At 42.3% G+C, this 15534-nt stretch overlaps 1 protein-coding gene across 3 annotated transcripts in view; it reads right to left on the bottom strand.

Moving 5' to 3' along the window:
* Window positions 1-358: 358 nt before the first annotated feature.
* LOC109486594 overlaps window positions 359-15534 on the bottom strand; it is a 57388-nt gene continuing 42212 nt past the window's right edge. For 2 of the 3 annotated variants that reach the window (XM_019790450.1, XM_019790452.1), the window contains exons 3-11: window positions 7888-7992; window positions 7008-7210; window positions 5409-5465; window positions 4920-4983; window positions 4276-4320; window positions 3347-3606; window positions 2580-2657; window positions 1601-1688; window positions 359-594 (exon numbers count right to left, since the gene is read on the bottom strand). In XM_019790450.1, the coding sequence (XP_019646009.1) occupies window positions 446-594; window positions 1601-1688; window positions 2580-2657; window positions 3347-3606; window positions 4276-4320; window positions 4920-4983; window positions 5409-5465; window positions 7008-7210; window positions 7888-7975 (1032 nt within the window). In that variant the 5' untranslated portion in view covers window positions 7976-7992 and the 3' untranslated portion in view covers window positions 359-445. Of the gene's footprint in view, window positions 595-1600; window positions 1689-2579; window positions 2658-3346; window positions 3607-4275; window positions 4321-4919; window positions 4984-5408; window positions 5466-7007; window positions 7211-7887; window positions 7993-10270; window positions 10434-15534 lie in introns of those variants that run through there. The other variant, XM_019790449.1, reaches the window with a different exon arrangement.

Raw genomic sequence — 15534 nt, 5'->3', positions numbered from 1 at the left:
AAAAAACAAGGCAGGACCCAAAAAACAAGATTCCTACATTTTCAAACTTTGACATCATACATGCAAACCTTGTTAAACAAGAAATGATACCTATATTGTGCTAAGTTTACTGCCAACTATTTTAACATACACCATACACAGGCATCATCACATATAAAAGGAATGAAATACATCACGGCATCAAAGTAAAAGACAGAACAATAAATCCTGTCTTGTCTCCTATCTTCATATTTATCTGCCATCCACGTTCCTGCATGGCAACAGTTATCTTTACACATTTTCGGCATGTTGACCACTGTCAGAGGGCGACAAAATTTCTTGTTTTCTTTTCAAATTCAGGCGTTTTTCCCAAAATCAGACAAAAATCAATGCATGCGCTGATGTCACCCATAAAAATTACTTGCTGTGGCCTTATTACTAGAAAAATACAATATAAAGACGCTATTTAAAGCAAATACGCAGTTTTGATGTCCCAGAGCAGACCCAACAGGATGAAGAGACAACAGACCGTGAGGACGGCCCCTGGCGTGGCGACGGGTGAACCGGAGACAGCGCTAGCCGAGCCCTGGGTCCCGGCCACCGGGAAACAACCGTCTGCGCAATACGGAAACAAACAGGAGGTTATGTCGGAAAATAATTTCATAAGGTTAGTAGAATATATAGGATATACTATAGTCATGGTTAAGTCATGGTATAGTATAGTGTAGTATAGCATAGCATAGCATAGCATAGCATAGCATAGCATAGCATAGTATAGCATAGCATAGCATAGTATAGTACAGTAATTTCATCAGGTTGGTAGAGCATAGGATATGCCATGGCATGGCATGGCATGGCATGGCATGGCGATAGGATAGGATAGGATAGGATGGGGTAGATAGGATAGGATAGGAAAAGATAGGATAGGATGGGGTAGATAGGATAGGAAAAGATAGGATAGGATAGGATAGGATAGATAGGATAGGATAGGAAAAGATAGGATAGGAGGTAAGGATAGGATAGGATAGGTTAGGATAGGATAGGATAGGATAGGATAGGATAGGATAGGATAGGATAGGTTAGAATAGGATAGGATAGGATAGGAGGATAGGATAGGAAACGACAGGATAAGATAGGATAGGATAGGATAGGATAGGATAGGTTAGGATAGGATAGGATAGGATAGGATAGGATAGGATAGGATAGGATAGGTTAGGATAGGATAGGATAGGATAGGATAGGTTAGGTTAGGATAGGATAGGATAGGAAAAGATAGGATAGGATAGGAAAAGATAGGATAGGATATATTATGGCCATGGTCATTACCCTGAAAGGGTGAACTATTTATACTAGAATATTTTATTTGCTCTTCTTTCATTTCAGAATTTCTGAAGCCGTTTGCTTTGCTTCACGTCCCTATAATGTTTTCTATATATCCCGTTCCTTCATAACCTACTTCCAGCAACCTAAGTTTGTATGTACCTTAGTTTTATCCTTTTTTTTTCATTTTGTACAATTCAGCCTTGTACTTCACGGCTGCCAGTCATGCTGTTGTTAGTACAAATAAACAACAACAAAAAAATAAACAAAACAAAACAAAAAAACCTCCCCTAAGCCTCACCTGCGGAGAGGTTGTAGGTGTGGAAGGTGAGTTGTGCCACCATCCCGTACGGACTGAAATCTCCCGTCTTGTTCACTAGCGGCGTCACCTACGAGGTTGTAAGATTATTACCTTCGCTAAGAAGGTTATGTTTTCAGTAGCGTTTGTCCGTCTGTCCGTTCGTCTATTTGTCTGTCTGTGAACAGCATAACTCAAGAAGCTTTACATGTATTGTCATGAAACTTGGTAGGTGGGTAGGTCTTGATGAGACCTAGAAATTATTAGATTTTGGGGCCCCTGGCGGCTTTTGTTGGTACCGCAGCAGAACTTCCGGTTTTGATATCTCACGATCTAGAAATGCTAGGGTCACGAACTTTGGTTGGTAGATAGCTCTTGGGGTAGGGAAGAAATGACATGAGTTTAGGCCCCCTAGCAGCTTGTTCTGGTTATATATGTATGATTTTTGCGCCAAAACTGTAAATATAAAGAATTGAATTTTCTCGTCTTGATTGTCATTTTCAATAACTTAAATAACAACATATTAGCGTCGCTATTTCGCTTTTCCGGTGACTCAGCGCAGCGCGAGAATAAGTTGCGCCAGGCCCGCTGTATTTTTAGGAGCCTCCTAAAAAGAATGTAAACAAACATCGGTCTTCCGCAGCTTCAAAACGTTTTTGTGGCACAACGACGTTGATCTTTTACTCCCAAAATGTCATTATGAAGCCAGGTAGGCTTGTAGTGCAAGAAAATGTGAAAAACAACAATGTTTAAAACAGTGAAAATCTTGTTGGCATTGTAAACTAGATTTCTACCCTTGAATTTTTGCGCCTGAAAAATTCTGTGCAAATTTGAGCCATGTACACAGCTTTCAGCAAACAAAAAACGCTTAGCCACAAGATCTCGAACAATATATAGCACACTCTGTTGTGGATTTTTTCCATACACTTGTGAAAGAAAAGTGTTCTGATAACATACTGTCAACTGATACCACATAACTTACCTTCAAAGTGTAGGTCTTGTTCAGGCTCACTTGGTCAATGACGTACAGGATGGGAACGAGTGGGTTTCTGTTTGCATCCTGGGAACGAGAATGTTTACAAAAGTGTTTGTTTTGAATCATGATCACACGTCGGGGGGGGGGGGGCACACATAGATTGCAGAAATTCTGCTTTTGGTGCTTTCAAGGATGAAAATACATTCAAACAGCAAACTACGAAAGACCATAGGTACATATATTATTTTTTTCTTGTGTGTGTGTACTTCGAGTTTCTATGAGTACTTAGAGTTTCTATGGGAATACTTTAAATATACTTTAAAAACTCCATACAAACTCTAAGTGCTCGCAGAAACTTTAAGTGCTCATAGAAACTTTAAGTGCTCATAGAAACTCGAAGTACCCATAGAAACTCGAAGTATACCCATAGAAACTCTAAGTACTCATAGAAACTTGAAGTTACCCATTGTAACTCGAAGTACACACACAAGAAAAAAAAGTGTACCTATGGTCTTTCGTAGCAAACTGACGCAAATGCAGCACTACAGGAGAAAACAGTTATATGAACATTCAGTGCACCGAAACTTTCGTCTTGCCCCCCACCCAACCCGCGGTTATCAATGTATCCATCTAAGTTTGATCATTAAAAACCTTTGTTTTTGCTTGTTTTTGTAATGGAATATTACCGACGTTAAGGTCTAAGACGATAATATGATAGTGTCAGGTAGTTCTACCGACAAGATTGTTCACAATCACAACATCATAATGTTTACCTCATTCACCGACTTGGCAAATACGCCTTCCTGCACATTCTTCCCGTCATGCTCCAGGCGGATGACGTACGTGATGACGTCACCGCCCAGCTGAACGGGGCGGAGCCAGGAGATCCACGCGGTCGCCATGGCAACCGTCTTGTTCCTCTTGCCCTGTCCGTGTCCCTTGTCTGACATGTCGTCATTCTCCACCACCTCAACACACGTCACGCTGACATTCAGGAGGGACATGTTGGCCGGTTGGCTGGCGAACACTACAGCTGATTATATGATATGATATGAATCTTTATTGCATGTTCTTGCCCAGATGGGCTAAATGCACAAGAGGATGTCCAGTATGTAAAACATGAGTATTTCATACTGGTACGCTATATTCTAATGCAAAGTGCTAGGAATCTATACATTACAATAATACTATAAACTACCTATCATCTACTTTTAGTTGCCCTTTCTTCTCTCTTTTTGAAACATTTGGAAACATAATTACATAGTTTGTCTACTGTACATTCGTTCTTGTATGACATCAAGTGTTTAAACATGTCCTGCTTTGACATTTTCTTACATATCTTGTCTAATTGTAAAGTAGCTCTTAGCGTTCATCTTTATATAATGTACAGTCAAGTAGAAAGTGTATCTCGTTTTCAACATATAAATGATTACAGAATTCGATATATAGAGGGTGGATAACCTTCTCCCTGCTGCCTAACCCCATAAGTGATACACATTTGGTGGCAGAGAAATACCTTAGCAGGCTAAAGGTTAAGGTTAAGCTGTCGGCACACCAGGTCGGTAACAAGCACACCAGGTCACCCCTACTCTCGCCTATAAGCATGCAGTTTTTACGCTATAGGGGTATGGGTCAGAGTTTTTTTCAACGCAGTTTTTCTATGTCATGGATACGGAGAAGTATATTAAAGAGAAAACTTTACCTTGATCACGGCAGTAGTTCAAGTCGTGGGTAGTGGTGTAGCAGTCTGTAACGAACAAACCAAACAGTGATAAGATATTCTTTTTCTATATGATATCTTCGATTTCTATATCGTCTTTTTGATATCCTAAGAATAATATTTCTAACATTCAATACATGAATAAGGCTACTCATTTTCTCCACTAGATTTTACTAAGCTAGGGATTGAGAATTCGCACATATAATTAGGCGCAAAAGCGTGCGCCAAGTTAGGCCCCATTCCACTGGGAGGGCGCTCTCACCGCACTCTCTCTCTGCGAACTGAAATTTGCCGGAGCGCGGAGAGAGCGCCAAGAGATCGGCAAGGTCGCCGTGGGAGCCCGCTGAGAGCGCCATGAGCGCCGTCACCTTGGTGACTGTTTTGAACCGGCTCATACCTTCGCCGTGAGAGCGCAGACCGAGTGCCGTGAAAGCGCAGGGCGAGTGCCATGAGAGCGCACAGCGAGCGCCGTGAGAGCGCACGACGGTCTAAACAGTAATTTATATTCCAAACATGGCGACCTTGGCGATCTCTCGGCGCTCTCTACGCGCTCTGGTCAATGTCAGGTCACAGAGAGAGCGCAGTGAGAGCGCCGTCAAGTAGAATGGGGGTAGTACCGTACCGACCTGGAGTAACGAACGGGTGCACCACACCTCTCCCCGCACTGTCCGTGTTGTTCAACACCACGACCTAGGGTACGATCAAAAGAGGACATTGTACATATCATTTTTTTCCATACACAACTCATTTCCACTACAACAGTCACGTACTAGTAGGTTCGTATGTATGTAGATGGCGTTCAGCACCAAGGACAGGTATGTTTGCATGCATGTGTGTCTGTGTGTGTGTGTGTGTGGATGGCGTTAAGCACCAAGGACAGGTGTGTTTGCATGTGTGTCTGTGTGGATGGCGTTCAGCACCAAGGACAGGTATGTTTGCATGTGTGTCTGTGTGGATGGCGTTCGGCACCAAGGACAGGTATGTTTGCATGTGTGTGTGTGTGTTTGGATGGCGTTCAGCACCAAGGACAGGTATGTTTGCATGCGTGTGTGTGTGTGTGGATGGCGTTCAGCACCAAGGACGGATATGAAAAAAGATTTCTTACTCATGATTACCTCAATCTCGTAGTTATGCGTGAACTCCAAGTCCATAACCGTGAAAGATTCCGTCTCCTGTAGTGAAATATTTCAGACATTTCATACACGATATGCATATCTTTCTTTCTTGTTCCCTTCATTAACATTGTTTTGATATGAGATCGACTTTACTGTAAGGTCCGGTTACGAATTTTTGTGGTATAAAATGATAGCGTAATGTATTTCCAGGGTCATTGTCCCTGATGATCGATAGTGGAATTTACTCTCTTGGTCAGAGGATATTACAACATACCATTTGTCATAAAAACAACACAGTTGCAAATCCACCCTCATCCAACTAAAAGCCCTCTTCCATAATAAGGCCACACCGACTTAATTTTATGGATGACATCCTCTGAAGACCCTCAAACTAGTGTGCGCGGGCGAATAAAAAAAATTCCGGCCAAAAATTAAATTGCTAGTAAAACACAGAATTGTGAATTTGCGTCAGGACATAGCGACGCTGGCTTTTTGCGGAATTTATGAATCAGCACTGTACGTATGTACTGTACTGAGTTCTAGATTGAGTCGTGGCTTCGGTAGCCTGGGTGCCCGGCTCCGTATTGTCGCTAACTACCATCGGCTACCCAGGCCTAGAGACAGGCCAGAGCCTCGCTGGACAATACGAAAATCAATGCGCGCGCGAATGTCATCCATAAAATTAAGAAAAATGTAATGTTCTTGTATTTGACAATGTACGTTTGTATTATTTATAAGACTGATTCAGTGACAAGATTCAGTCACTAATAATAAGTTTGCTGTATTCTGATGAAGTTGAAAAATAACATCAATGGTAAACCATTGTTCATTGGTTCGGCATTTCTTTTTGTTGTTGTTGTTGTTGTTTTTCACAAACGAAACACAAAGTGAAACCATCTAAGTGAAAGTAAAGTAAAACTAAACAAAGAAAGTAACAGCAACTTGACTAAAATGATAATAGATTAATTATGTACATAGAAATACCCATTTCCCTCTGTCTTTTTCCATCTTCCCTTTCCTTGTTGAGATGAGCAAATTTATAATTTACTTTGTCAAAGAAAAGCATATGTTCGAATGAAAGCTCATCTGTGTTGGTAGAATCCATAGTTGCAAAGTTCAAGCTTTGTTCCAACACAAAAAGGGAACTCACCATACATTTTCTCGTCAAAACTAGTTGTTCAATGAAAGTTTCCAAACTTAGTCTTTTAAACTCTCGATATATGTGAATGTAAATTTTGGCCAATAAAATTGATTCGGTATTTTTAAAATTTATTTATTTCAACTTTATTAACATATAATACATGTAAAAAGGTCGTAAGAAACAGGAATGCTCTTTAAGCTCCCTGACCAAAATTAAGTGACAGTCTTTTTCAATAAATAACGTATATATATCAACAACGATGATAATTGTAACAAAAATACAAACACCAATAATTGTAATAAATAGTAACAATGAGGTAATAAAGTAATGCAAAATGATAAAGTAGACCTTAGACCTTAGATCCTCCCGCAACCTTGTTGCATAGGTCGACTCCTATGATAAAGTAATGTATGAAAAAAAATGTGACACAACGACTTAATATTTTTTAGATTTCTTACGACGAAGACGAATCCGCGGTCTTCAAGGCGTTCTCTGGCCGTCTTGACAGCTGCAGGGCCGGGGAACACCGGTGAGAAGTCGAAGTCAGGGAAGTCACCTTCCCAGTCGTCTAGGAAGTCATCATCCGGCATGCCTTGCGATCCGGAAGTGACGCCAGCATACGGGTCCCTCAACAGCACCATGTAACCTTCAGGGTCGGACCCTGGAACAGCGGAGGGCATCAGCCAGAGTATACAGTGCAATTTTACGGAATGGTGCAATTTTACGGAATACAGTGCAATTTTACGGAATACAGTGCAATCATATTAGTAAACAGTGCAATTTACGGAATACGTGCAATTTTACGGAATACAGTGCAATCGTATTAGCATACAGTGCAATTTTACGGAATACATGCAATTTTACGGAATACAGTGCCATCGTATTAGTATACAGTGCAAGTTTACGGAATACGTGCAATTTTACGGAATACAGTGCAATCGTATTAGTACACAGTGCAATTTTACGGAATACAGTACAATCGTATTAGTACACAGTGCAATTTTACGGAATACAGTACAATCGTATTAGTATACAGTGCAATTTTACGGAATACAGTGCAATCGTATTAGTATACAGTGCAATTTTACGGAATATAGTACAAACGTATTAAGTACGCAATGTTACTAGTATACAGTACAATTTTAGTACTAACATTATGTAACCCAACACCAGTTACCATGGTGAGAGACGTCTGGTACAGGTCATTGACCTTATTTGTTTGGAGAAGAAGAGGACGAAACCGAGGAAAAACAATATGTTTTCCTTCGGTAAATATAAAAATGTGGAATACATAATTAAATTAGTGTTTAACTGCTGGAAGAAAAAGTAGATCGTCACCATCGGGCTGTTCCCAGGAGACCGTGACGCCAACAGTCCAGTTCCCGTTCTGGCGATGCACGAGACCTCTGACGTCAAATGTCCCCATTCCGACCACGGGAACATCTAGATAAAAGATGGTAGAAGTAATAAAGAGTTCCACGACCTCATACCTTCGCCAAATGATGTTAATCCTTCCGGTTGACGAATTATACAATTTTAATCATTGACTTCGCAAATAAGAGTCTCATTTGCATGGATTATATAAGTTGATCATATTCTCCACCCAGTGACAGCCTTATCTTAACAAAAAAGGCTATTTTAGCACTTCCTCATAAATTATGCAAATGAGGTCATGATTTGAATAAATCATGTTTATCGATGTTCGCCTTCACGATCACATAACGTCCAAATGCGGCAAGTATTTTCAGGGGCGGCAAAATGTACTCCCTCGGCATGTTATCTCTCTATTTGGTCAAGTTCTACTCTTTCCAGCCGTCTCCCGAAGCCTGGTAGAGGCTAGGTAGCAGGTATAGGAGCCCCAGTGTAAAAAAATAAGATTGTACCCAGGCGACTGAGTGTCCTAATCATAGTGCAAATGTGGGTAGGGCTGGTAGCCTCTACCAGGCTTCGGGAGGCGGCTGGAAAGAGTAGAGATCGGTCAAAAAGAGAAATAGCATGCCGGGGGAGTTGGACCGCTAGAGAGTACATTTTGCCGCACCCGAACTATTCTCTCCAGCAGACTAACTCCCCTGGCATGCTATCTCTCTATTTGGCCGATTTCTACTCTTTCCGACCGCTTTCCGAGGCCTGGTAGCGGCTAGAGGGCTGGTAGGATAGACTTGTAAAGCGACTTCCCTTAACTATTAAAGTGCTGACCTGACATCAGCAAGGCAAGATTTCCGGTACTCTGTACTGTAGATAGCCAGAGGAACAGGAAGAACGCATGAGGAAGAAAACGAACTATATTATATATTTCTCATCCACTGCCAAACTCTCCCATTAAACCCGGTCAGATTCAACATATGTTCGCCAAGATACAGTTCTAAAGACTGGCTATCTACACTTTTACTTTGCTTTTCTGCCAACTAAATTTGCTATCAGATTCAAAATTTAGATTTGTTAATTTGACACTCTTTTGTGTATTAGATCTCTCCATACACGTCAAATCTACTGCTTTTTTTATTCTTTCTTGGCCCCATCTTTTAATTTTTCTTCTAGACTCAATTCAATATCGTGCTGCCTTATTCCTTTGTTGAAAAACATTTCCATCAGGTACTAGATTTGCGGTCCGTACGTCTGTTGTTTGTCTAGTTTGGGAGGCAGGAATTGTTGTTGCCACCTGGGACTGTCAGGTATGTTTCCACGTTAAGTCAACACAAGCCCGGGCCACACCAGTGGTAACATCGGTATTGGTTCATTACGATTCTCGCTTATCTCCTGCACGTGTGTTGCACGACAGGTTTACGACAACGAATTCAGGACGTTCTAGGGACAGTCATCGCCTGTGTCCTACAAAACTCAGCCGCCTTGTTGTTGTTGTAAGTCGTGAAGGAAATGGTTGTCGTACAATCTTGTCACGACAATTCTGTGATGACATCGTTGAAAATCTCACGACACACGAAAAGATTGTACAACGTATATGCAACAGCGCCGCTAGCCTAGTCAACATGCCGTGTTTAGGTCGGAAGTCTACCGCCCACCGACAGGTGGTGACCTGCTGGGCATACGGAAGCTCCATACGGCTTCTATTTGATGTAACGAGGCACTTGGAGGTTTACCTTTCAATTAATAATAAGACGCATTTTTGCCGAGGTAGAGAACCACTTAGCTTGGATATTACAACGGTTAGGTTACCAACCGTAAACCTTACCAAACCAAGATGGCATCATGCTAAGGCCAGTTATATTAAGTCTTTCTTGAGAGAAATATGAGTTGAACATTTTTCATTTTCACTTCGGAACGTGCAGTAGGTGAGAGGCTGCCAAGTTTTGACACCAACAGAGTAGATTAGCGTTTACAAGCTGCTATTTTTTAGCGTTATAAGTGGACAGCGATCAAGTACTGTGATATAAAGGAAACCCCGACAAAATCGCAGTGCTAAAGGCCCGTTACCGGATGTACATCCTCCCTCAACAGTCTCACAGCCGGTGCCTCAACTCTTAGTCAAAACAACACCAACGAACCAAGGCCGTCTGTCTTATTTTCGCTCACTAAACCCAAACTTCTTCACGTTGAACCTGACAAAATGAAGTACAGAGCTCACATGGCAAGATTTAGAAAAGTATCAAGTCATATGTTGGCCAAATGTTGCGCTGAAACTCACAGGAGTCTAGCGGTACATTCGGCAGTAAGGTCAAGCGTGAAGACCTTTCTGTCGTCTGCGTTTATCCTTGTTACTTACGTAGATCCAAGGCCCCCGAGGTCACAAGAAGCGCCATCAGAGCAGCCGCCATGGTCATCCAGTCGGTAGACATGATGAAACGTATGTCCTTCCCGAAAGTACAGAATTGTGAACTGCCGGTGAACTACTCCGAGCACACAAAGGAAGCTGTCTCACTTTCTTCGGCTTTGTTGTTGGCAAGAATCCAAGAAGAGAACGCTAGCTTATCTCCCACCAGTTTGGCTGCGTTACACTTCCACTGACTCACTGAAGGTGTCGTCTAACATCTAACATGGCACAGGGCGGCACAGATGCACATTTATGGTTGCCATCAACACATGTCGATATATGAAAAGGGAATGGAGGGGGATTTGAACATGTGTAGACGCTGGAAATGCTATCAACTCTGATACAAACCACTGAAAACGGCTGATCGTCTTTTTTTATGCTAACACCTGAGTCAGTGAGATGTATGGTATGGATCTGTATTGCGTATTTTGAGAAACCTTTGGTCAACATACTAGTAATATCTTTGCATGATAGAACAAACATAAGTTCCTATTTAACTCAATACAGTACCTCGAGAGAGGACCCAGGTGTTTAATGATGTTTTATGTACTATGGTTCTGTAGTAAACGTACTAAGCAATGTAGAGCTTAGTGAAGGTCTTCTTGGGCTTCTTGAATTAGTTGAAATTGGGCCTTTTCTGAAATCCAATGCCATGACCCACAGAAACAAACGGCATCGTAGCGCCATCTATTGATTGTAGTTGGTAAGGCAGGTACTAACACCGATTTATTTACTTTGAGCGGGAGAGCGAGATAGGCACAGAGTTAGGAAAGAGGGAAGGAAGGAAATTCAGACAGGTGCACTGCACTGACACCCACAAACCAACAGGGCATCGCTCGTCTTGGATCTTCTTGGTCCTTGGCCTCAACAATAAAGCAGTAAAAGCATTGATTGCCAAGAAAAACACGTCAGTACTACTAGTACTTCCAATCTCTAAACCTGAACAAACATATTAGGAGGTTTGCACGTCCACCGTTCAGAAACGGCCTCTTGTGGTTAATTCGCAAACTACAGGTAATTGTGAGCGCGAGACCATTGGTTTTATGTAGGACCAGCCTGTTTAGACCAACTCACTGTACCGATGCGACCTATAGTGCGATATATCTAGTCCTCGGGTGTATGGTTATGTCTAGTCGGTTCTTTTGGAAAGCGACCAGTGGGTGTCACTGGAAGACAGAGGGAAAATGTCCAGACTATGCATGATGTACAAAATGACTAATAAACTGGTAGAGGTACCGACTAATGCCAGCTCAGAAAAGAACAAAAAATAGTCATGCCTTCAAGTACCAGAGTTATATCAACCAAGGGTTGAGGTGTTCAAAAACTCATTCATTCCTGGAACTATTGCAAGAGTGGAACTAGCTGTCACCAAGTACAGTATGGGCAACGTTTAGCGTTAGATGTTCATGGGTTTAGGTGTAACAAGTCGTTCGATGTACTAGTGTAGCCAGCTGCCGCCGCGCCGCGTGCCTGCGAAGCTGGTTTGTTACACCGAAGGACGGTTATACCTAGTCTCTACCAGACTAACTACGCTGGCTATATATAGGAGAATATTTGCCAGGGGAGTTTGGCCGCCTTGTAGGTTTGACTAGCTGGCCGCCTTCGCCTTTTTGCCGAATTTTGCGATCCGTATTCCGGTAGAAAGGCCTGGCGGGGGCTAGGTTATACCAGCTATTCAGATACAGATACAGACCCCGCACAGTTTCACCGGACAGTAAAATTAATATACCTTCAAGTCCAAAAAAACCCTAAAAGTCAAGAACCGAGTCCGGACTCATTACCATAAAAGACCATTTCACATACCACTTTTCTTTCCAAACCATGCACCTAAAACGTTTTGTAGTTTGCAAAATCTGTGCTGCAAAATGAAGAAAACATTGCCATCGGGCATCGTCAAGTGTCGGCCTCCATGTTATGTGGCCAAAGTTTCACCCAGACAACATCGCAAGGTTGCCAACATGCAATTTTGTATATGCCATGGGTTTAGGAGGGTCTGCATGGGGGGGTCCTGGCAACGGTTAACGGAAAATTCAGCAGGGCCGATAACGCTTAACGGTAAATTCAGGAGGGTCGGCAACGCTTAACGGTAAATTGACAGGCCTTTTTTCGAGCTGCACTGGATTTAGTATCTTGCTTTGTGAGAAAGGTGATCACTGACAAAATTACGTATACCTTTAAATACATGTAATGAAGCATGCATTTAAGGTATGTGTTCCCTGTGTTTCCCACCTGCCCTGGTCCCCGAGTGCGTCCACAAATAAAGGTGAGTCCGAGTCGACGTCGGCCAGCTTGCATGTTTTCAGTTTAGGATTTTGAGAGGGCGCTCGTAATCTAGGGGGTCCGGGGGGATGCTCCCCCGGGAAATTTAGGATTTTTAAGCCTTCAAAAACGCAATTTACCGCATTTTGAGAGGCAAATCATGGTGTTGAGAGTGTTTGCGGTCCTTCTGATGTTTACATGTTTTTACTCAAGATTTTGTTAATTTGCCTGTCAAGGTTAACGTTGATGGATTCGTTAAAAAAATCTGTAACTCTCCGCAAACTTCCGGAAATTGACGGGAAAGCTGGTTCTGGCCCGGAGCCGAAGGCACCGAGCGCAGAAGCGCGAGTCGAGCGCCAAAGGCGCGAGCAATGTAGGGGGTCCGGGGCATTCTCCCCCGGGAAATTTTGTATTTTTAAACCTTCAATGACACATTTTCCTGCACTTTGAAAGGCAAAATTAGGCGTAACGAAGAATTATTCATTAACGCTTAACGCTGAATTTAGGATGACAAATAACGTTTTACGTTGAATTAAAAGGACCAATAACGCTTCACGAAGAATATACCGATAACGCTTAACGTTGAATTAGAGCAGGCCGGCAACGATTAACGGTGAATTAAAATAGCCCATAACGGTTAACGAAAAAGGGCATGCAGACCCTCGTTTAGGTCCAGACTTACAAGTCCGGAACTGAACCTAAACCTCTGGACTTGAATCCGGGCCTGAACCTAAATGTGGGTTTAGGTATGCAGCACTAAATATACGACACGTTCATATCCACGGTTGCTGACCCGCCAAGTGTCCTGTCTGCGAGTCGTCAGCTCGAGTCTGTGACATTCTCCTAATCCGCGGTAACATATCGGGTGAAACCCTAGCATGGCTTTGTGCTAAGTACATAATCCACGGCCAAGTTCAAATACCACAGAATCGGCAAACCGCGAGCTCGATCCGTGCTGTCATCTTGTGTGAGAACCAGTGTAGACTTCTCGATGGACTGTTGTATTAAAAGCGCTTGGAAAATGCCATTGAATTGTCTAGCCCCATGTTGTACGTGTTACATGAGCTTGAGTTTTATTTAGATCCACAATTAGCCTCATAAGAGGCTATTCGTCCTGTGGTCTACACATTACATTCAAATATACATACATGTATTACAATTGAAGAGAAACGTACAAAGAGACATTACAAAGTTAACAATATGGAGCCAAAATAACACAATTCCTGACACCTCAAAAAGTTTTGAGAATTTTTTTGAGTGTCTGAAACTAGTACGTATACAGTAAAGAAATGTGCATATCTAGTGGTCCACGTTTCGAGAACGTCTATACAAATAGCAAGGAAGATGGCTTTTAATTTGCTCCAATAATCGATTGTATATCATAGTACCCCTTGTTTTCTTAGTATAAATTAGGATATTTTATTCTATACCTTTTTCACCATTAATAGTACATGCAATGCTTGTGTGTATGGAGTACAGTGATTAGAAAAATCAACGTTTCGTAAACAAATAACGCCAATCGCCGACAGAAGACAAGTCATATATTGTGACTCAACATTTTCTCACCATTCGACCGAAAAAATGTGCAAGGCCAATTTTCTGTAGCCTCTACCAGGCTTCGGGAGGCGGCTGGGAAGAGGCCTCCGACATGTTATCTCTCTCTATTTGGCCAAACTCTAATCTCCAAGCAGATCCCTCTCGGTGGCAAAAAGACAGTATCAAATTGGCCAGGCAGTATCCACTCCGCGGCCACCTTTGGTGGGGATCAGGACACAAAAAACGGCCATATATAAAAAGGTAACGATCATTCCCCCACAACCTCTGCTTGGAGAGTAGCCAAACTCCACTCTAGTGAACTGTTCGTCCGCCAGGATGACAAGGAATATGATGATGATGACTCTTCCCGAAGCCTGGTAGAGGCTAAACTTTCTGTTGAAATCCTTTTCTTGTCCACCACCCATCGTACGCAGGTGCACTGGTAGTTTAATTGAAAAAGTACAACATCGTAAGACTTCATTTCCTAAGGCGGTACTCTTACCTACTCCAGGTGTGTTTTCTTATCTTAAGGCACCTGTTTATATTCCTGGGAAACCGCATCGAAACCGAATCTACGAAAATACGGGTAGAATTCTTTGTTTTCCGTTCTGATGCTGTGGCTAACTCTCCAAGCAGAGGTTTGGGTTTGGGGTCATTTTTGGCGTGTTTTTAGGCTTTTTTTTATCGGGGTGGGAAAAAAGTCAGTGCAAAAGAGAAACCCCGATAAAAAAGCCTAAAAACACACTAAAATACCCCCAGAACCCAAACCTCTGCTTGGAGAGTAGCTGTGGCTAGCAACTGAAGTGTCGTGAGTCTCAATACTTTCAAATGACATGAAACAGAACGACGATCCATAGCCGTAACTGTCCATGTGATATACAAAATTACAAATACCAAATAGCAGGGCGTTACGTAATATCCTTGAGCCACCAGATGCAGACATATGGCGCAAAAACTATCTATATTTATATGTATATTGGACACCGAACAAGACTATTTCTTGAGAGGGCCTGGGGTGAAAGAGGCTATTTACATCAGTGCCCATCACCCTTCACTCAACCGAGACGGGGGCCGACATCGTCTACCAGATACCTTTGACGCCACACTTTACAGAAGCTACGAGACAAGCCTCACTAGGTTAGTCTACTGAGGAAGACCAAAGTGACTGGTGGCGAAAGCTCTGAGAGAAAGTCTTTGTGTTTTAGCTTTAAACATGTAACTACCAACACAGATGAACTTTCATGATTATATTTATATGCACTTTTAATAGTTACCTTAATGTATTTCATCTGTCGCAGGTAGTAGTAGTAGTAGTAGTAGTAGTAATTTATTCTTTATTCTATTCTTTTCAAGTAATCCTGACAGTCCTCCCAAACGCACCGCTCCACACGTACCATGCGTACCGTAACTTTGTTCACCCA

Source organism: Branchiostoma belcheri, unplaced genomic scaffold (genome assembly GCF_001625305.1).
Source record: "Branchiostoma belcheri isolate BF01 breed outbred unplaced genomic scaffold, Haploidv18h27 scaffold81, whole genome shotgun sequence".
Classification (NCBI taxonomy): Eukaryota; Metazoa; Chordata; class Leptocardii; order Amphioxiformes; family Branchiostomatidae; genus Branchiostoma; species Branchiostoma belcheri.
The sequence above is the reverse complement of the archived record's forward strand: the minus strand, read 5'-3'. Positions and strand labels throughout refer to the sequence as shown.